The sequence below is a fragment of the Trichosporon asahii genome, assembly GCF_000293215.1.
Source record: "Trichosporon asahii var. asahii CBS 2479 unplaced genomic scaffold scaffold00008, whole genome shotgun sequence".
Taxonomy (NCBI): Eukaryota; Fungi; Basidiomycota; class Tremellomycetes; order Trichosporonales; family Trichosporonaceae; genus Trichosporon; species Trichosporon asahii.
Genome location: NW_014040916.1, coordinates 368,284 through 388,638, shown reverse-complemented (window position 1 = coordinate 388,638; position 20,355 = coordinate 368,284). Strand labels below are relative to the sequence as shown.

Below are 20,355 nucleotides of genomic sequence, written 5' to 3'. Positions count from 1 at the left end.
GCCCAAGACAAAACGCGGGAGCTGATTGCGATTAAACCCAGCCGCAACCAAACCGGCCGCCATCTGATCAGTCATCATTTCCATTCCCTTTTCGATTTTTCGCCCCCCCCCCCCCCCCCCCCCCTCCCTATCCTTCAACTCCGTTCTCCCTGGCAGGTCTGCTCCATCCTTGCCCGTCTCTCCCATCACTTTGCCCTTGAGTGTCCTTGCAGTCCTAATCACCTTTCCCTCTGCATCGCTCAGTTTTTCAAGAGTTGTAACCATGTGATATTCCCGTGTTTAGATTCGATTTCATTTCGCCTTGATTTGATTAGACAACGCAGCGGCTACGCCGCTTCTGATTGGGCGATCCCGATCAACTGACGCTAGAGCGCTAAGTTTATACCACCAACTTACTCCGCGATCCCCTTGCCGCCGTGCCGTGCTGTTGTGCCGCGCACACCTTGCCGAGCATGCTGAATCCCACCACCGAGCTTTCGGACGCCATAGCGCTCCACCTTAGGTAATCCATGCTATAGCGCATGCAACATGTGGGCAGCTGCCGCCGCGAAATACGTGCGTGTGGTGCATCGAGCTCGCTCCACAAAACACAGGACCAGATCCCATGCCCGAATCGCCCAATCCCGGACACCTTCGAGACCGGCTTTTTCAGTTTGCCTTCTCAGACAGTCTGAATCGTGTGGCAAACCCTGCCCCGGCCCTTTGTCCGCAACCTACTGATGACGCTGAAGCGCCGATTCCGCGGGATGACAATGTATGCGTGTGTGAGGTCCGAGCCCGAGTCTGCGTACGTGCTCCTAATCAAGCTGTCACCACCGACCCACCATCCATCGCTGCCGCTCGGTCTATCGCGCTCAGTCCACGGATCCGTGGCCGTGTCCCCGTGATCGAGTGAATAAGTGTTTCGCATTCTGCCTATTCTCGCCAGACTCTCTCGGATGAGCTCGGCGACTGCGTCCCCTTCTCCTGGCGAAGCATGCTTCAGAGCTTGACATCTTTGGTGCATCGCTGTGCGCCGTGCTGAAAGGCACCCACAGCACGGCGCATCAGTAACGAGGGCGGGGACGTGACGAGGTGGCCAAGTCATTGGCAATCAGCGCCAAATCTGGGTTCCCCGTGTTCCTCTTGTTTCGCTGTCACTCGAACCCGATGGGCAGATGGGCAGGTGTGCCAAGCCATTTCAGTCGAGAAGATAATCAAGCCCCGCCCGTCATCGCGGGGATGGACCAGTGGCCGCTTGCGAGTTTACCGCAATCAACACCGCACGTCGAACCCCGCACAACGGCTCGCAAGAAGAATGCATCGCTGTCACTCAGAGGCACCGGGTTTGTTCGCCGCATCGCTCCGCAGATCATGGCCGCGCCAGCGCTTGGCCCATCGTACATGCCAGCAACAAGGAACCCACCCGGCCAACTGGTGTGTCCCTTTCAGTGGGCCAAGTGGCCGAAAACAGGACTTTGCCTCGGTGTGTCGGCGTGTCCGGTCGTCTGTGCTCGGCTCAGGGCAAGGCGCCGGCAAGCAGGGCAGGTTATCGAGGCCCATCGCCAGGGACAACCTTCCAATCGCCGGGAATCACCGGGGCATCATCCCTGAATGTGGCAGGTTGCCGTTTATCGATAGGACCTTTTCCCCCCCTGTGCTGGCTCCCCTGGGTGCTGGCCCGCTGGTTGCTCGGGTTTCACGGCCTCCCCCGCCACGGGGATGCCGGGCTTCATTTTAATCGCCCCACCTATGAATTTGATCCCGCACCCCGGCTCATCGCAATCAAATCGTAATCGTCGCAATCACCGCCCTATCAGCCCAATCAACGCCGCCCGACCCCAATCAAACCCACATGTACGCCTTGCATGCTTGCATCCCATCCCACTCTCGCAAAAATCATGGATAAACGGTTGATTACTTTGCTCCCGTCAATATTTCCCTCTGCTCTACCTGATGCACAGCTATGCAGAGCACTAGACTGCGCCGGACTGGCAACGAACCAAGGCGATGCGATGATGCATTGTGGGACTGTGCACGAAATTCAAGCACATGTCACATGTGAGAGACATGAAAGTAGCGCGTGTTTGCCGCATGTGCCCGATACTTTGCTGCGTCACGACGCTACTCCCTGTAACCTTCCTTCTATCCCTATCATACCCTCCTCAACCCAGGCTTCGGATCTGTCATGGAGCACAGAATAGCGCGAGCAGCCAACATTCCAGCAGAGGAGTCGCGGACCAAAGTCCGGGCGGGCTACGTACTGGTCGCTCGTCGCGAGGCTTCAGAGGGCAAGCAAGGGGCGAGAAGCTGTGTGCAGATCCCGGTATCGGAAGCAAGCGAATCGCGAGATGTCGACATACGTCTGCGGCGGCAGGATCGAACGCTGCAGGGTAGGGCAGATCTCGACGCGGCGCCTCCAATCCCGCGCCTCGCAGATCCGGGTGTCACCTTGCGAGCACCTGCCTCTGTACCGAACTATCATTATGGACCGCACTTCGGACAGTCGGAAGCAGGTGACGTAGCCCACAGTTTCACTGGCTGCATGCTGGTCTGCGTCCAGTGATCCAGTAGCCAAAGCTCATCCCTCGATGCCGTTCCCCCCACGAGCAGCTTTGATTAAACTGATCATGGATTTCTGGCGCGCTAGTCTCAGTAGTGCGCGGCTGCAGCGCTACGGCCCCATAGTACGGTCACGGCGCTACGGCTGTACGGTTACGAGGTACGCGAAATCACGTATCGAGGCTATTGAACTGTGGCGCCAAGTAGTGAATGCAACGGATGGAACGGCACGCGTAGCCGCGCGCGGACCGCCTAGTTTCACCTCGACTGAAGCAAACCGAGATCCCCTCGTGTCCACTTGGGTGAAGGGAGAACGGACGTCAAAGCTTATCCGCGTGGGGATACAAAGAGTGCGGGCAGCGCGTAGTGAACGCGCACGAGCAATTATGCAAGGTCGTTGGCCGCGCAACCAGCCGTATTGAGTATTATCGGACAAACGCATTGTCAGATTTCCGACTTGTCCTGTTAGCCTGACAATCCAAACACCGTGATTGCGATGAGGGCGCTGGGGCCCACCGTTCGCTCCTCCAATGGTTCCTGTTGCCGAAAGCCCCTCTGTCTCCACCCGAACACCTCTTTCTCCTCTACTAGTCCAGTTCTGTACACATGTTGCTGATAGCCCCATGCGGAGTGCAACTGGTCGCGTCGAGGATAACGCGGAAGGACTTTGCCTTCGGAGTTCCTGCTGCATGAGGAAAGACTGGCGACCGAAGCGACCTCAGGCCCGTTGTCCCTTGCCCGTGCACCAATCACCTTGTGGCCAGTCGTGACTCACCGATGCGATGGTCCGAGCAGCAAGGCACGCGCCGATGACACTTTGGCCGGGGTTGATTCGTCCTGCACATCTGCCGCGGGCTGGGAGATCGTCGTCGACCATTTCCTGAAGCAATTCCCTCCGCCGTGTCTTGCGACTCCCATGGCTCTGACGACGCTGTTGCGGCTCCCCCTGCATCCTCATTACTCGCTGACAGACTGCATTGCTCGCTTGCGATCGTTCTGCCGTGGCAAATCTGCTAGTGCACACGATTGAGCAAGCCAAACCCGGCGGAACAGGCCGCCGCCGATCATCTGAGCTATCTCCGAAGACGAGGGGCTCGCTTAGACGCACAACTCGGTGTTCTTTTAATACCTCACCCTTCGCTCAGATCTCATTCCGGCCCTGCCCGCATGCCTGTCTATCACCGAGCCTCTTGGACCCCTGGCTCTCTGACCCTCGAGTGGTCGGCACTCCCGATCATCTTGATCGCACTGATGCGTTTACTGGAACAGGCGGCGGCGACTTTGAGATGCTACACTCTACTGAAGGCACCGCGCGCGACCTTTCACCTAGTACATTGCCTCAAATAATGAGCCTGCACAGAGACTGAGTTCAAAAGCGACGGAATATTGTCCATGACGATACAGAAAGAAACGATGCAGTGTGTTGCGAAACAGTCTTGCGATATAGTATAGATTATCATCGCGGCCAGATGTCTAAAATTGTGCCGTGGTATAGGGGACGGGAGTTACAAGAGTCGGAATGCGCTGCGCGTTTGCACCATCGCGGGGAGAGCGCAACGGCGTCAATTCACTGTGGGGCGCGGTATTGGTGTATAGCTGTCATCAGCAGACATTCTGGCGTCTCCGCGGGTATAAAGAACAGTCCCTCCCCCGGAGGCTTGAAAGCAACTAAGCGGCGCGTGATTTCGATCATGTACTCACCATCAATAAGCCGGTTGAAGAATTCGGGGGTATTGACCTCCTCGGCGGTCTGGCCATCCTGAACTTTGATTAGACGAGCAGGCACGGCGCCAATGCTGAGGCTGGGGTTCTTCTCCTCTTGCTCATTCTTGACGCTGCTTGGAGAAGGGTCAGGAGGAGCACCGAAACCAAGTGCTGTCAAGTCGCGAGGGCGCCTGCTCTCAATGAACCCAGCATTGGCAGACAGGAACTGGTCAATCAATTGCTGAGGATCGTCATTGCCTTGCTTGCCATTGACCAGGAGGTTGGCCATAGTAGGCCGCGCAGAGTCGGACCCGCCGCGGCAGCGGTTCTCCTTGTCCTGCAGAGCACGCCTGTAGAACGTGTACACAATGACGGTCTCCTTATTGTCTGGGTCGTAGGGGTGCTGGCGTGTGTACTTCTCCATAATGTCCCAAAGGTCGGGGCAGCGGGGACAGCTAGGGTCGGCGTGGAGTCCAAGACCGGCGATGAATGCGGCGTTGAAATCGTAAGTCGATCCAGAAAGCAGAGGTTCCAACACTTCGGGAACCTTGGCATCGGCATAACCGCCACGGACCTTGAGCGTCAAAATGGCAGCCTCGATAAGGCGGTTGCGCGAGTGTGCGTGCTTCTCCGGAGACTTGGAGAAGTCACGGAGCGCCCAGGGGCGATGAAGCACGATGCCATAGTGCAATATTTCGGATTGAATGAACAGCCTCTGAACAGTAAGATGCGGCAGATCTGAGTGGTCAGTTCCACGGGACGATGTTCTCAGCTCACCCTTGTCCTTGGAGGTATCGGTATCCATGATGCGGAATTGAGGGGGGAGGGAGTCGGTGAAGTCCTGAAGCTCCCGGTCGATCGAGAGGACCTCGTCATAGTGCATAGAGCCCCTCAGTCTCTGGAACTGAGACGTAATGCGACCAACAATGTGAGCGAGCTGAGAGCGCAAAACGATGAAGGTAGCAGTCGTTGGCTCGTCCATGGGTTTCGGTTTCACAGCGTGAACTGTGAGCTCTTCCAGGTTCACGTTGGAAGGAGTATCCGCGTCGTAGCTGGTGGGGTTGATCGTCATGGGATGCGAGACAATCGCGCTTGTAGTAGCATCGGCGTGGCACAGGTAGGACCACAGCCGGCGACGATACTCGGTAGCCAAGGCGTCTAAGCCGAGCTGGGACCCGTCGCGGTGAAGGTTGATCGCCGTCCCCATCGCAATCGCCGTCCGGAACGTCACCCAAGCATCCTCAAGCGCGCGCTCCACTTGGAGCTGATACAGACCCAGGATGATGCGGGCCTCGATCAAACGAGCCTCGACGAGCTGAGTGGCATCCGCCTCGCTGATAGACGAAGCCAAGGGAATCGTGCACTTGGCATTCCAAACGAGCTGCTGGCTACGCTTGAGACGGTCACGCTCACCACCGGGAACAAGATGATCAGGTGCCAGCCTGTAGGCGAATGCAAGCACGGCATAGACGAGAGGCAGGGCGGTCAATGTCGCAGGTGAGGTTTGCTCCTCGAGGTTCGAGGTGTACAAAGCGTCGTAGGCTGATGTCATTAGTCAGGGTCGCCACAGTCCACATGACCGACGGGCGACTCACCTCGCAGGAATGCACGCTTGTCGATAGGATAGTGCAGGTCATTAATGTCGGAGAAGAAGAAGGCAATCAAAGCGTTGGCCTCTTCATGCGGAGGAAGATCGGTTTGAGAGGTCCGTTGCAACTGTGACAGGTCAGCTGTGTGGTTGTCGGCCCGCACTTCGGTTGCGCGTGCAGGACCTTAATTTGGTTATACAGCCTTCGGGCGAAAGCTCGTTTACGCCATCGGAGAGCCCGACGTGTCTGAGAAACGAAAGTGCGGGGAAGTCGCTTACAATGTCCCCGCCAGGTACGCCGAACCGAACCTAGCGCATACTTTCGGATTTGAAGACATCAACATGCACGTTGTCCGAAAGCACGGCCACGGCCACTTCCCCGAGCCGATCTCAATTAAAGAATCGAAACTGCACTCACCACCGACCAGGGTCCGCTGTCCACCACCTGATTCGCAAGGGTGTCGTTGCCTGCGAGCGCTCCACCAACACTTCCCGTAATGGAGCTCTGCATAGAAACCACCGATCCAAGAGAACCGTTCGAGGATCCATTGATCTGCAAAGGAGGTCGTTTAACATCAGCACCGTGTTGAGGAGGCGGAGATTCCGCGCGAGCATGCACTTTTTCATTAGTAACCATCAACCTGTTCCATCAACCTGTTCAGTACTCACAAAGTCGCCAGTCCGCAAGGGCGGTGCTGTCCAGTCCGTCTATCCTATTCAGCACAGCGTTCAGCATGCGCTCGATCCTGCTCACACGACCCCCCAGAGCCGGCATAGGCGTCGTGGTCGTGCGCTCATCCGTCTTGCCAGTTGCAGCTGATTTGTCACCGTCCGTCTTTGCCGCAGGCTTGGCTCTCGAGGGTGGCGAATTCAGGCGTGAGCTGGGGATACACAGGTGGGGAACCTTGCGGTTTACACAGTGCTGGCAAGGGGTCTCCCTGTTACACTTCTGCTTTCGCTTCGCGCACTCCGCGCACGAGAAGGCTTGACGACGCTTCTTCTTCTTGGGTGGCTCAGACGGGGGATCCGTCGAGCTTGCGGCTGGAGCCGGGTGCTTAGTGCCGTTAGCAGGGGCACTAAGGTTGTTGGAAGGGTTGGTAGCGTTCCCATTGATTGCCTCGGGTGTAGCGATAACATTGCCGTTGGGAACCCTTGACTCTGGGCTTCTTGTGTTGCCGCGGGAGGGAGCGGTCGGAGGCCTGTAGTAAGCCGACTCCCTCTGCTGCTCGGGACCTGGAGTACCCTGGTTGCGATAGGAAGACGGGTGGGAGTGAGGGGATCGATTGGGGTCATGAGGTGGGTGAGAAGAAGGCTTGAGGACATGGGGTGTGCTGTCCCAGTGGTGTCTCATCATTGGGGGGTAATCGGCGAGCGGCGGAAGACGATCACCCATGCGAGGTGACATGTTTCGCATGTGCATGGGCGGAGGAGACCATCGACTCCTGGCGGAACCGGCGGAAGACATGTCGCGCTCCATGGCAGACCTGCTGCCGTTCATAGGCGGACCGGAAGACCACCCATTGGGATCGGTCATGCCGCCGCCGGGGCTGGGAGCCTCTCGCTTGCCGGGGGAAGGCGGGTAGTAGCCTCGCGGCGACGGTGGCATTGGTGGAGGAAGGCCATGGAGGAAAGCCGAACGGTGGCTAGGTCGCTCAGGAGGAAGAGGGAAGCGAGAGTCGTGACGATCCCTTTCGTCAAAGTCGCGCTGCATGTCTTGACAGACTCGTCGAGGTTGGTCAGAGATGGCGCAGTTGCTGATCAGAGATGGTGGGGCGGGAGGGAGACAATGAAGAGAGACGATAGTGAACGCAGTGAGGGAGGTCCTCTGAAGACGATGCTGAGGTGGAGATGCTAATGGATGCCGAGCAGAGTGATATCAAAAGCACAGGGTGCTTGATGGTGTGAGATCGTCCCAAGGGCACGAGGCTCACAGCCTATATTATAGGTAGATGAGCCGACGAGAACGGTCCGCTTTGTTGAGAGATGGAGAAAGTCGTCGAGATCGGATGGTCGCCAGTTGGGTGTAACTAAAGATAATCAGGGAGGGGTGTTTGATAGGCGATCCGATGTTGTGTGTTGATGCGGGCGCAAAGTACAGCGACGGTGGAGCGAGAGGGAGAGCGGCGCGCCGAGGAGTTGATGGTGTATACACAAGAGGTGACGGACCGGTAGAGACCCTCTGGAGGAGCACAGAGTGGAAGAGGAGGGAAGAGTTGTGTGCAACGAGGAGATAGTGGGAGTGCAAGACTTGGACTGTTCGGGCGGCCAGACAGCCTGGCAGCGCCTTCAGCCGGCCAGCGTTCCACAGTGAGCGTACTGAAGACTGTGTAGCCCTGGTTGTTCTTCCGGATGGCAAGATCGGGTTTCGTGTTTGGGTAGCCAACCCATTTGGCTCGGTGAGCAGTATAACTCTGAACGTCGCCGTATCCGAACTGTCCTGCCCAGAGCAGCTCTCCACTCTGAGACGTCTCGCTGACGTAGGGAATGTTGCCCCAGCCCAGAATCCAGTTGCCGTTACCCTGACGGTCGACATTGCCCTGGCTGAGACTAGGCGTGCGCAGGTAAGGAAGCATTTCCTGAATGAAGTCGACGGTGCCACTGTTGGAGTTGGGTCGAAGGTGGAGGCCACGAGCAGTAGAGCCTCGACCGCCGGTAGCGGCGTTGTCGAACAAACTTATAGTCGTCTCGTCATCGTGCCAGCGAGCGTCGTGCTGGAAGGAGAAGGATGTCCGGCGATCCTGACGGAAGGACGAATTGCGGCCACCTAGAGTCCAAAGAATCGCGCCGTCGCTCCCGCGCACGTAGTATACCGCGCTGCAGTGACGCGAGCTGATAAGATAGTTGCCCTTCGAGTCTTTCTCAATGCTGTTGATGTGGAAGTAGTCCCACGGCGAATCTCGTGACCCTGAGGTTCCGGGTGGCAGGTAGCACTGCGACGGGTGGACGTGGTCTAGCGCGCTCCACGTCCAGATGGCACGACCGGTGGCGATGTCTATCTCCTGTGCAACTCCGTCCAGGATGTACCCGTTACGGGGGCTAGCTAGAGTGTTCTGGTATCCAGACAGGTCATACCGCTTGACAGGATAAACACTAATTAGCGCGTGATCCTTCTGGATCGTGAACTGACGTTAGGCACAGCAAGCGACAGTGAGGCCTACCTCGTGAAAGTCGACGCCGGCGCCCTGAACTGTGGTTGAGCTTCTGTCAGCTGGACCGGAGGCATTCAGCTCACACGTTGGCAATGACGTTGTAGTGCTTCTGCCTGTTCTACGAATCTCCGCGCTCTGGGCAGCAGCAGGGGCGGCACTGAGCTTCCGACCCACTTCTTCAGTGCGCTGGGGACGGTCGGTCCAGTGTTCTGCCTCGCATCGACCTTTTCATGTTGCAGGATGCCCAAAGGATGCCGCTCCGCTTCAACGGGAAGAGTGCACCCATCGAACCGTTCCAACACTTAGCGGCTCACTGCGCCTGTGCTTTCGCAATCTCGCCCTCCCACTCCTCGGGGGTCTTGAGCCGCAGGCTGAGAGCGTGCAGGCCCATGTTGTCGAACTCATCCTTAAGCAACGAATTCACCAGGCGGTGACGGGCAATCTGGGTTTTACCAGCGAACTCAGAGGAGACGATAGCCACGGCAAAGTCTGCGGCAGTAAGCGAGTAGGGAGACGTCAGAGCGCGAGGACCGCAATGCCGTTACAATGGGCGTCAGGCATGCGAGAAATTCACGGAGCAAGCGATTATGATTGTGTGCGATTCGTAGGGCCAGAATGCAGCGTGGGAGGCGGATGGAAAAATGGCATTGTGTTCAGCTCGGGCATTTGCGGCGTTTCTCGTCAAGTTTTTTGAGATCTGTGCATGGCTATGTGAAGCGAGTCTGCGCACACCTGTTCCCCATCCACATGCGGTAAAGTAGTCAGCAGACTTATAGGCATACTCTAGACATCAAGCGGCGGCGAGATTCCACAGTGCTTAGCACCCTCAGTCCGGCAAACACGATGTTGACAAACGCGATGTTGACCTCGTTGGCACATGGGACATGTGTCCATATGGATGGCAAGAGCGAACCTCAGCTCAAGCATTGCCTTGCGCCCGTGAGTTTGTAGAGCCTTGGTTCGGGGCGGACCTACACAGGCCCACCGGCGTAGCCCCCGGCTTCTCCGGCATCAACTTGAGTCAGTGAGTGAGTCAGGACCGGGGAATCAGTCGTGGCGCCCGCCGACGCTGCGTTGAACAACGAGTGTGAGCGATTCGTATTGGAATGACTCGGTTTTTGCTTCCAGGGCAGGCGGGGTGGGCTTGATGTGGGCGGGGCGGCAGATCGCGTACCACTGTCTCGGTTTTCGCAGCAGCCCCGTTCCCTGCCTGTTTGCCTCCCCTGCGTGTGATCCTCCCCTTTCCAATCCCAGCGCCTCGGGATGATGCAAGTGCTTCGGATAAAAAGCAGGCGCCAGGGGCGAGCTCCTCGCCTGGCATCACCGATGACAGGTGCAGGGTGCTAGCTCCACACTTCATGCGCTCTCTAAACCGCTCTACCGTGGACGGAGCTTCGAAAGTGAGACGCCGCGGCTGTCCAGATCTCCGCCTCCCTGAACAGCATGGGCGAGGACCTGTCCTACTCCAGCCCGCCAGCCAGGACACGGCGTTCTAGACATCCAATGTGCTTCATTGGTTATGGTACTCAGCTTCGCTTGGCATCCTTCCATCCTCTGTCGAGCTGTCGAGCAGCCGCCGACGTCACGCAGAGGGGCGATACATGTTGGCGTGAGCAAGCGAGCCTTGCAAAACGAGCGCCCGCAGATGAAATAGAGTTATTAGGAATTTCACGTGCGTTTCGCGTTAATTAAAGAATCGCGGGAATACGCAGCGTCCGTTCATCCTTTGGACGTACTGTAGGCCAGAATCAAAGACACGTCCGATGCGTTTACGCACACGTTTTTCGCCGTTACATTCTGTATTACTTTTGTTAGATGCGTGCCCCACCGTCTCACTAAAGCTCCATCATCACTGTACTTTGCCCGATGTCCATGGAGGTCACCTCTACGCATGTCCGGCTGAGAACCAGGAATTCAACGCTGGTATGGCAATCATGGTAGGCGAGGCGTTCAGATCTGTCCGACTGATAATGATGTGAGCTCGACTACTCCTGCTTGACGGCAGCCAGTCTGCTGTGCCGGACCTGCCGATTGAGTCCTGGGGATCGGGGCTGTATATTCCCCTACAGGCGGCACAGAAGCCCGCCAGAATTTTGCTAAAAGTCCGAAAGCTGGCCTCTCCGATAGCGGAGAAAGACGATCGTCCGTGACAACAGCGAGACCTGGTGGAGGGAGTGATCGCCTTTCGTAACGAGTTAACCCCCAAGGCACAGACAGGCACCGTCCCATCTACCAAGCAATGGTGCCTGGCCGCTCAGCGTTGCTAGCCTCACTGGCGCCCGAACGCGACCGAAGCCGCATCGGTTCGGCAATCGGGTCAGACTCTCGCGAGTGACTGTGCAGACTGCCAAGACCACAATATTACCCTACGTAACACAGACTACCCCCCGTCGTCGTTCAACTGCCATGAAAGGGGCCGTGCAAGATGCATGCACGCCCCTCCCGCACCTGACAGAGAGTCTTCGGGAAACCAGGCTTCGGAGTGTCTTTGAAGGGTGACTGACATCCTTCAGGCACTGCAGTTTCCCCTATCGTCGTGCCCTGGCCATGCGCAAATTCAAACTCCCAAAGCTGAAGTGCTCACAGGTTATGGATCGTGGAGGCCAAGGACCGGCGTCGCTTCGGACCCTTCGCCTCGGCGTGCGGGATGGGTGATCCGGGGAGCGCTGTGTGGCTCGATGAATGCAAGAGTCTGGACCAGCGGGTCCGACGCTCTGACAAAGCAAACACCGTACATGAGGTGACCACGGGCTGAAGCGACATTGTGGACAGTCACCCATCCAAAGAGGCGCACCACCAGCGGTTGCTTGCTGTCCTTCCCGAGACCGGACAAAAGCACGGGGGTGCGTGCGTCGTGCGATTTGTAGCCTCACCGGCGTATGCAGTATTCCGCGCCGTGAAGATGAATGTCGTACCCGTGTCAACGTCGGTCGTCCAAACGTTATGGCGGCCAGCGAAACCGCGCACGCGTGGGTGTGGGGGAGGTGCAGATTTGGGCCAGTCAGAAACGTCGCGTCACATGTCTGCGGAGGGGTCTCCGCACCAGACGTCAGAGTAAAACTCGATCGTTGGTGCCGTGTCAGCACCCGAGAACCGTGTCAGGCTCGCGCCGAGTATGGTGACTAACCCCTCCATTTCCTATCGGGAGCCGAGCAGGGCCTGAGGCCGTATCACACGTCGAATGTACCCAGCACGCTCAGCCAACCCCATCAGGCCGACGACGTATGCAGAAGCGGCAGGTCGCGGTGATTTGCCGAATTGTCCGCTGCCCGCCCCCGCCCCTAGTGGGGTGAGATCCAGCGACGTTACCGACGACGGCGAGCCTGAACCTCAGCCCAAGAGCCGATGCATACCGCGATGATCGCAGACGAGGTATGCATCATCGGCAAACCCTGGTCTCTAACTGCCCATTACGCGTGTCTTATGGCTTCCGTTACACACCATGAGAGCTCTAGTCTACAGCGAGGAGACCCCAACCTGACGGTCCCCTCTGCCCGAACGTCGGCTGCTGCTCCCTCTTCCGTATCAGGTCTTCCATTAACCCGAAGCGATATCGGCGGAGGCGGCGAGAATCGGTTGAACACTGACAGAACCGGTCCAGCTATGCCGCCACCAGGCCAAGAGCACCATGTGTGTCCCCTGCCCCCGAGCGCCCGTAACGTGCCACCGCCCTTTCGTTTCTGATGCCGAACTTCGGCAGGAGCGAGATGCAGTCTGAGTCCTCGGGCCCACATGTGTGAAAGAGCTGTGCAGATTGCTGGGGCGTCCTCGACACCCTGACCTTGCCGCCTGCGGCTGCCCGCGAGCACCTGGTGTCGCTTTGCGGCGTTTCTCGTCAAGTTTTTTGAGATCTGTGCATGGCTATGTGAAGCGAGTCTGCGCACACCTGTTCCCCATCCACATGCGGTAAAGTAGTCAGCAGACTTATAGGCATACTCTAGACATCAAGCGGCGGCGAGATTCCACAGTGCTTAGCACCCTCAGTCCGGCAAACACGATGTTGACAAACGCGATGTTGACCTCGTTGGCACATGGGACATGTGTCCATATGGATGGCAAGAGCGAACCTCAGCTCAAGCATTGCCTTGCGCCCGTGAGTTTGTAGAGCCTTGGTTCGGGGCGGACCTACACAGGCCCACCGGCGTAGCCCCCGGCTTCTCCGGCATCAACTTGAGTCAGTGAGTGAGTCAGGACCGGGGAATCAGTCGTGGCGCCCGCCGACGCTGCGTTGAACAACGAGTGTGAGCGATTCGTATTGGAATGACTCGGTTTTTGCTTCCAGGGCAGGCGGGGTGGGCTTGATGTGGGCGGGGCGGCAGATCGCGTACCACTGTCTCGGTTTTCGCAGCAGCCCCGTTCCCTGCCTGTTTGCCTCCCCTGCGTGTGACTTCCCCTGCCCCACACAGGGCAATCCTGGAATGCCACCACCGCGCGTCCCCTTGATTGCTTCGCATATCCGCACCCACCCGCACTTTTCGGCGCCGTTCGCTTCCAGTCGAGGGTTCGTTACGAGCCAAGACCAACCCTCATCCGCTCCAACAAATCCCAGGTTGCAAGTGCGTTCATGTCTGCTGTTCAACCGCGGCTGTCGCTGCAAGTGATTGACAAGGTTTCCGTTGGCTCTTAGCGGCCTACCTCGAAGGATTGCTTCGGGCACAGGGAACAGCCGTCCGACTTGTTTCTAGCGCTCGGGCGGGCATCGGACGTGTCACGGCCTTCGGGCCCGATTAACTCGGTATCGGAGCGATATCGATATCCGCAACTTGCTGTGGCTCCTCTCGCCAGTGTGTGGGGCGGCTGTCAAGATGAAGAACGCTTTCTCCCTGGCCACGGAAACGGCTTCGGGTCTTCGCGTGGCATTGAGGCGAGTACTGTCCTAACTCTTTGTACTTCGTCCGGCTCGCTGCATCACTTCAGAAAGGTATTAGCAACGAGATCCGTGAGTAATTGGCGTGCAATTTGCGCTATGCCGTGTATGATGGGGTTTGCAGCGCTCGTGGCTGCAAGTTGAGCCCCTTCGCTTAGACTGCCACTGGGTACATGAATTCGCACACGAGGTTGTGATGGGGAGGCATGTCTGGTGTATCAGGCGCGGAATGTGGCGATCTCTCGAGCACTTCGCTGAGCCTGGAGGTAAAGCATAGCTCAACATCCGCGCAGCGTTCTCCTCCTTTCGTCAACCCAAACCAGTGCGAAAAACGAGGCATATCAATCCCACGGCATTCTGCTCTCAACCAACGACACCCACAGCTCGATGCGCATCCGTCACTCGCATTCCGCTACATGACCAGACCGGGGCGAGGATTGATGTAGTACAAGCGAACTGCACCCGTTGCAGTGAAGCACATGTGGCCCGTGCTGGTGTTAAGCAACCTGCCAAGCGTATGATGTGACTAAGCAACGATTCGGAGTTGATGGGTACCAGAAGTTTTCAGTCACAAAGAGGCGCATCGACGTGGAAGCATTGCAGTTGGCGCTGACCACTCCACAGCATTCAACCCGAGACGGAACGTACTCCGTCAGGACGGTGCACCACGAGATCAGCAGCCTTTTGCCCATGCGCCAGATGGGGAAGGGGGCTCGGCACGCACTCCGCTGGGTAAGAAGCCCAACAGATTCAGAAAATCCCAGCGTTGGGCAAGCAGATGGCGGTAGCTGCCATGACTGCAGCCACAGTCACTTCGAAGTGGGTTGCGTGTTAGGGAAGATACGCATTCCGGACTCAGTGGAAGACCGCGGCGCTCATGTCCTTACTCTGGCGACTGAAAACGAGCTTCGAGTGACCTCGGAACGCCGCTTTCAAATCGACATCGTCTGAGAGCGCACGACGCATCCCACAAACTTCACTGTGGTTCGAGTCGAGGGTGGCACTGGACTGTACCCCCAATGGCAGCGCCAGGCTGATCCCCGGCTGTTCCGGAGAACGCGACGTTCTCTGCTATCCTCGCGTACTATAAATGTAGCGACCCAATGCACCGAGACGCCAATCGATTATTGACGCTGTATCTTTCGGTCGTCGGCTCCTGAGCCGTGCTTTGCCGCAACCTATCACCCTCGGATACTGCAGTCTTCCAGAACGGGGGTCCGCAAACGTGGGCTGATGCCGCGGAATGACAGGTGCTTGCTTGTCAAGGTCTGCTGTCAAAGCCTGCTCAGGTTGCGTATCTCTGTTTTCGCCACTCATGCGGATACCATCAGCCAACCTCCTCTGTCAGAAGACGAACCCTTTGTCGATAGCGACCAGTGAGAAGTGCGGCCGAGCCGGTGACACCCTCCTTACCCTGCCCTTGCGCCAGCGCACTGATACAGCTCAGTCTCCTGTACAGGCTGAAGGGTGCAATACGGAGTCGATATCCTCAGACGTGCCATCGTGTTGCAAGGGAGTGTTATTCCTACTGGAACTGATCTCCATAAACTGAAATCTTGATGTCCACCGTTACTCAGACCATCAAGAAATCACTTTCACCTGATCTCCAGCATCGTCATTATATTACCCACACGAATACATACAAAGTCTGCCTGTTCTACGAATCTCCGCGCTCTGGGCAGCAGCAGGGGCGGCACTGAGCTTCCGACCCACTTCTTCAGTGCGCTGGGGACGGTCGGTCCAGTGTTCTGCCTCGCATCGACCTTTTCATGTTGCAGGATGCCCAAAGGATGCCGCTCCGCTTCAACGGGAAGAGTGCACCCATCGAACCGTTCCAACACTTAGCGGCTCACTGCGCCTGTGCTTTCGCAATCTCGCCCTCCCACTCCTCGGGGGTCTTGAGCCGCAGGCTGAGAGCGTGCAGGCCCATGTTGTCGAACTCATCCTTAAGCAACGAATTCACCAGGCGGTGACGGGCAATCTGGGTTTTACCAGCGAACTCAGAGGAGACGATAGCCACGGCAAAGTCTGCGGCAGTAAGCGAGTAGGGAGACGTCAGAGCGCGAGGACCGCAATGCCGTTACAATGGGCGTCAGGCATGCGAGAAATTCACGGAGCAAGCGATTATGATTGTGTGCGATTCGTAGGGCCAGAATGCAGCGTGGGAGGCGGATGGAAAAATGGCATTGTGTTCAGCTCGGGCATGCCTCAGATGTTGTTGATCCAAACTTACGGGTCTCGCCGCTGCCTCCACCAATGGCCTTCATGGGGGCGTGGTGGGAGTGCTTGGAGGAGTCATTCGAGATGCGGATCAGCTGCGGCTTGAAAGCCTCCATGAGCTGGAGTTAGTGATGATCTGGTCTGATCTTCGTAGCTCGATGCCCCAGGTTGCCCTCCGGTCGTCTCAAATGGGAGCGCCATCGCTTGACGAGCACGATGGCGGGACGCAGTTGGAATTCGCCAGGTCAACCGTAGTGTGAGCTGAAATTGGCTGACACCAGATAACTGCTCTGTCCCGGTGTGATCGGCATTCCTACTCAATGCTCGCTGCGCTACGTTAAACCCAACTGGGAAGGCGAATAGCGAACGTTTGCGAGGACTGCGGCATCCTCAAACCTATTACCAGGCCATGCCTTGAATGTCTCCCACGACCTCACTTCCCGGTCGTTGTTTGGGATGCAACGTAGTGTCCGCTATGCGAGGCCATGGAGGCAGAACTCACCTTCTGCTGCATGCTGGTCTCGACAGGACCAGGGATACGAATCGCCGACTTCGCGGCAGTCGAAGCTGACTGAGCCTGAGTGCCGGCGCTCATAGAGACGGTAGCCGGTCGAAGCGTGCTGAGCCACAAACGCTTGAGAAGGGACGGCGGGCGCGTGGAAAGCATCCCAGTTACGAGCTGGGTGGGTGGCGAGTGATTGGCTGGGGTTTGGAACGTACAGGTAGCCGCCGAAGATGAGATTAGACAACTAGCCACTTACAGCGACTCTGAGAGTCGTCGGGACAGCACGGAGGTGAGAAGGCGAGAAGGCGACTCAGCAGAAGAGGTCCGAAGAGAGGAAGAGCTATCGGAAAGGGGTGCTCGGGGGCGTGAGCACTGATTACGGCGGGCCGTTATCTGATTGGACCCCCCTCTTATCATTACCCGGCTAGGAGATGATAACCGCCACGTCATTTGGTGCACTGTCGGGTGGCAACAACCCGATGAATTATGAGCATGGCTTGTTGACTCAATCTTCCCAACACACCCAACTACCAAAAATGGCCTCTCTCACAGAAGAGGAGAGGGCCATCGATCCGTATCGCGTGCTCGGCATCGAAGTCACGGCGACGGAGCAGCAAGTTAAGAAGGCGTACAGGAAACGGTCGCTGAAATGCCATCCGGACAAGAACCCTACGCCTGAAGCGGCGCAGGAGTTCCACCGCATCTCTATTGCCCTGGCCATTTTGACGGACCCTGGTAAGCGCGCGTTTCTCGACAAGAAACTGGAGCAGACGCGTGCGGCTGAGGCGCGCCGCGCTGAAATGGATGCTAAGCGCAAGGTCAAGGTTGAGGTGAGTTGTCAATTTCTTCTGACCTAACTGACCACAGGATCTGTTGCGTCGAGAAGAGGAGGCCAAGAGGGCCCGCACAGCCGCGCAAGATGCGATCCGACAGAAGGCCAAGGAAGAGGAGATCCGGGAAGCTGGCAAACGGTTGCTCGAAGAACGAAGAGCACAAGCTGCCGCAATGCGCGCGAATACGGCCCACACATCACACCCGCCCGCGGCGTCCGCGAAGCACCTCGCACCGCCACCGATCAGCCCGGAGGATTTGACTATTCTACTCGTGGTATCGGCGCCTCCGCCGAACGCGGAAGAGCTGAGAAAGCAGCTCGGGACGAAATATGGCAAGATCGCAGATGTTTTCGTCTCAGCGCCGAAGGAAGGGAAGAAGAAGGTGCGAGCTGTCGTTGAGTTTGCGCCAGGCAATTGGGGAGGGTGCTGGTCTTGCCTGAGGGATGCTGGTGGAATCAAAGGGGCAAAGGCCAAGTGGGTTGGCGCGGAGCCGGCGTGGGTCAAGTGGGCTGCGGCGCAAGACGGTACGAACAGCCTATCACCCCCTACGGGCGACCGTACGCATGCTCCGTCACCACCTTCGCACACCGGCACTCCTGCCGCTGCACCTTCAACAAGGTTTGGATCCGGTGCGTTCGGATCAGCACCTGACCACTTTGCGTCAGTAACGATGTTTCCCGATATCGCGGATCTTACCGCGTCCCATCGTCAGCGGGCGCAGGACGAGCGCACTGCACATGCCGAACTCGCCTCCGCTCAAGAGTCGGCGACGCTGCTCCGGATGCGTCAGCGTGAAAAGGAACGGCAAGATATGGAGAGGCGCATTAGGCAGGAGGAGGGAGACGAGTAGACATGTGTTGTACAATTATAACATCTGCATTCAAAAGCAACCTTCGTGTCTGTCTTCGGACTCTTATGGAAGTTGTGCTAACCTGAAGCAAAAGCTCACTGCTCTATGGACTCTGTGAGCCTTGCTCAGTCTGCCAGCAACAGACAATATATCGTTCGGATAAGCTCAGGGGTCACCTCCGTCGCGTCCGTCCGTCCTCCTGATTCTCGATGTTCCTAGCACTGTTCCGTCACCCTTGAGTCCTTGTACGAAGAAGCCGTCAAAGTTGGAGCTCTCGACGGAAAACGTGGTTTCGAACCCAGACTTCCCGATTCTACCCACACTCCTGGATTGGGTGCCACTTGTGCTGAAAATCTCCCACCACTTGACTTCTGTCGCACCGTTCCACGACATGAAGACTGTGTAGCCCTGGTTGTTCTTCCGGATGGCAAGATCGGGTTTCGTGTTTGGGTAGCCAACCCATTTGGCTCGGTGAGCAGTATAACTCTGAACGTCGCCGTATCCGAACTGTCCTGCCCAGAGCAGCTCTCCACTCTGAGACGTCTCGCTGACGTAGGGAATGTTGCCCCAGCCCAGAATCCAGTTGCCGTTACCCTGACGGTCGACATTGCCCTGGCTGAGACTAGGCGTGCGCAGGTAAGGAAGCATTTCCTGAATGAAGTCGACGGTGCCACTGTTGGAGTTGGGTCGAAGGTGGAGGCCACGAGCAGTAGAGCCTCGACCGCCGGTAGCGGCGTTGTCGAACAAACTTATAGTCGTCTCGTCATCGTGCCAGCGAGCGTCGTGCTGGAAGGAGAAGGATGTCCGGCGATCCTGACGGAAGGACGAATTGCGGCCACCTAGAGTCCAAAGAATCGCGCCGTCGCTCCCGCGCACGTAGTATACCGCGCTGCAGTGACGCGAGCTGATAAGATAGTTGCCCTTCGAGTCTTTCTCAATGCTGTTGATGTGGAAGTAGTCCCACGGCGAATCTCGTGACCCTGAGGTTCCGGGTGGCAGGTAGCACTGCGACGGGTGGACGTGGTCTAGCGCGCTCCACGTCCAGATGGCACGACCGGTGGCGATGTCTATCTCCTGTGCAACTCCGTCCAGGATGTACCCGTTACGGGGGCTAGCTAGAGTGTTCTGGTATCCAGACAGGTCATACCGCTTGACAGGATAAACACTAATTAGCGCGTGATCCTTCTGGATCGTGAACTGACGTTAGGCACAGCAAGCGACAGTGAGGCCTACCTCGTGAAAGTCGACGCCGGCGCCCTGAACTGTGGTTGAGCTTCTGTCAGCTGGACCGGAGGCATTCAGCTCACACGTTGGCAATGACGTTGTAGTGCTCGTCGAGGATTACGCCCTGGCCATTGCCATATCCGTTAATATTAAAGTTGCCCTGCCACAAAGCCAAGACTGACTTGCCCTGGTAAGTGGTAGGCATGTAGGTCATGGTCTGACCGAAGCCAAACATGGTGCCGTCCCACACCAGTTCACCATAGCGGTCGAAAATGTATGGGCCCGCAGAGCGGACAGCCTGCCCGCGAGGAGCGATGAAAAGGTATTCATCTTCAGGAGCCGACGAGGGAAATTTTTGGAAGTTGAACAAGACACTGTCGTGTCAGTGAAGTCGTAGGAACCGGTACACTCACGGTTTCGAGCGCGACGAAACAAACTCCTGGTACGGTCCGTCACCATACTTTCCTTGGTTGTATTCGCGGGACTGATTGACGTATGCGCTCAAAGCGGGAACGGCCAGCAAACTGGCTGTGAGGAGACACAACATGGTCAGTGACGGGCGGGTGCAGCGTCTCTGGTAGACTCATCAGACTTCATATATTCTCACTGTCTGGCCGTCACTTGGCCGCCAAAATCCATATATGCATAGAGCGTCGCTGTAATCACGACTTGCACCAATGGCTTGCAGGAACGTTGGTAGGCAGGCAGAATCTGCTCATGACGGTAGCTGATATGGCGAAACTACGCCAGCCACCGCTCTTGGATCTCGCCCACGCCGGTAGACAAACGTTGGACAAAAATGAGTGTGGTTACTGCCTTGCACGAGCCTGTCAGAGAGCAGGAGGCACGAAAAGGCTAGCGAGGCACTTTATCG

At 57.3% G+C, this 20,355-nt stretch overlaps 4 protein-coding genes across 4 annotated transcripts; 1 reads left to right on the top strand and 3 right to left on the bottom strand.

Annotated features, from left to right (window-relative positions):
- Positions 1 to 4,108: 4,108 nt before the first annotated feature.
- On the bottom strand, positions 4,109 to 9,056 carry A1Q1_06742 (uncharacterized protein; the record flags this gene model as incomplete). Its single annotated transcript, XM_014327791.1, has 8 exons — positions 4,109 to 5,787; positions 5,841 to 5,961; positions 6,252 to 6,451; positions 6,503 to 7,684; positions 7,765 to 7,860; positions 8,000 to 8,107; positions 8,151 to 8,923; positions 8,992 to 9,056. 8 exons carry the CDS (start codon positions 9,054 to 9,056, stop codon positions 4,109 to 4,111), a joined length of 4,224 nt encoding a protein of 1,407 aa, XP_014183266.1.
- Positions 9,057 to 15,698: 6,642 nt separating this feature from the next.
- Positions 15,699 to 16,736, bottom strand: A1Q1_06741 (uncharacterized protein; the record flags this gene model as incomplete). Its single annotated transcript, XM_014327790.1, has 3 exons — positions 15,699 to 15,877; positions 16,083 to 16,188; positions 16,572 to 16,736. The coding sequence occupies 3 exons, from the start codon at positions 16,734 to 16,736 to the stop codon at positions 15,699 to 15,701; spliced, it is 450 nt and encodes a 149-aa protein (XP_014183265.1).
- Positions 16,737 to 17,110: 374 nt separating this feature from the next.
- On the top strand, positions 17,111 to 18,257 carry A1Q1_06740 (uncharacterized protein; the record flags this gene model as incomplete). Its single annotated transcript, XM_014327789.1, has 2 exons — positions 17,111 to 17,392; positions 17,442 to 18,257. 2 exons carry the CDS (start codon positions 17,111 to 17,113, stop codon positions 18,255 to 18,257), a joined length of 1,098 nt encoding a protein of 365 aa, XP_014183264.1.
- Positions 18,258 to 18,422: 165 nt separating this feature from the next.
- Positions 18,423 to 20,028, bottom strand: A1Q1_06739 (uncharacterized protein; the record flags this gene model as incomplete). The annotated part of the gene is made up of 4 exons (XM_014327788.1): positions 18,423 to 19,422; positions 19,491 to 19,514; positions 19,565 to 19,855; positions 19,919 to 20,028. The coding sequence occupies 4 exons, from the start codon at positions 20,026 to 20,028 to the stop codon at positions 18,423 to 18,425; spliced, it is 1,425 nt and encodes a 474-aa protein (XP_014183263.1).
- Between the last annotated feature and the right edge of the window lie 327 nt (positions 20,029 to 20,355).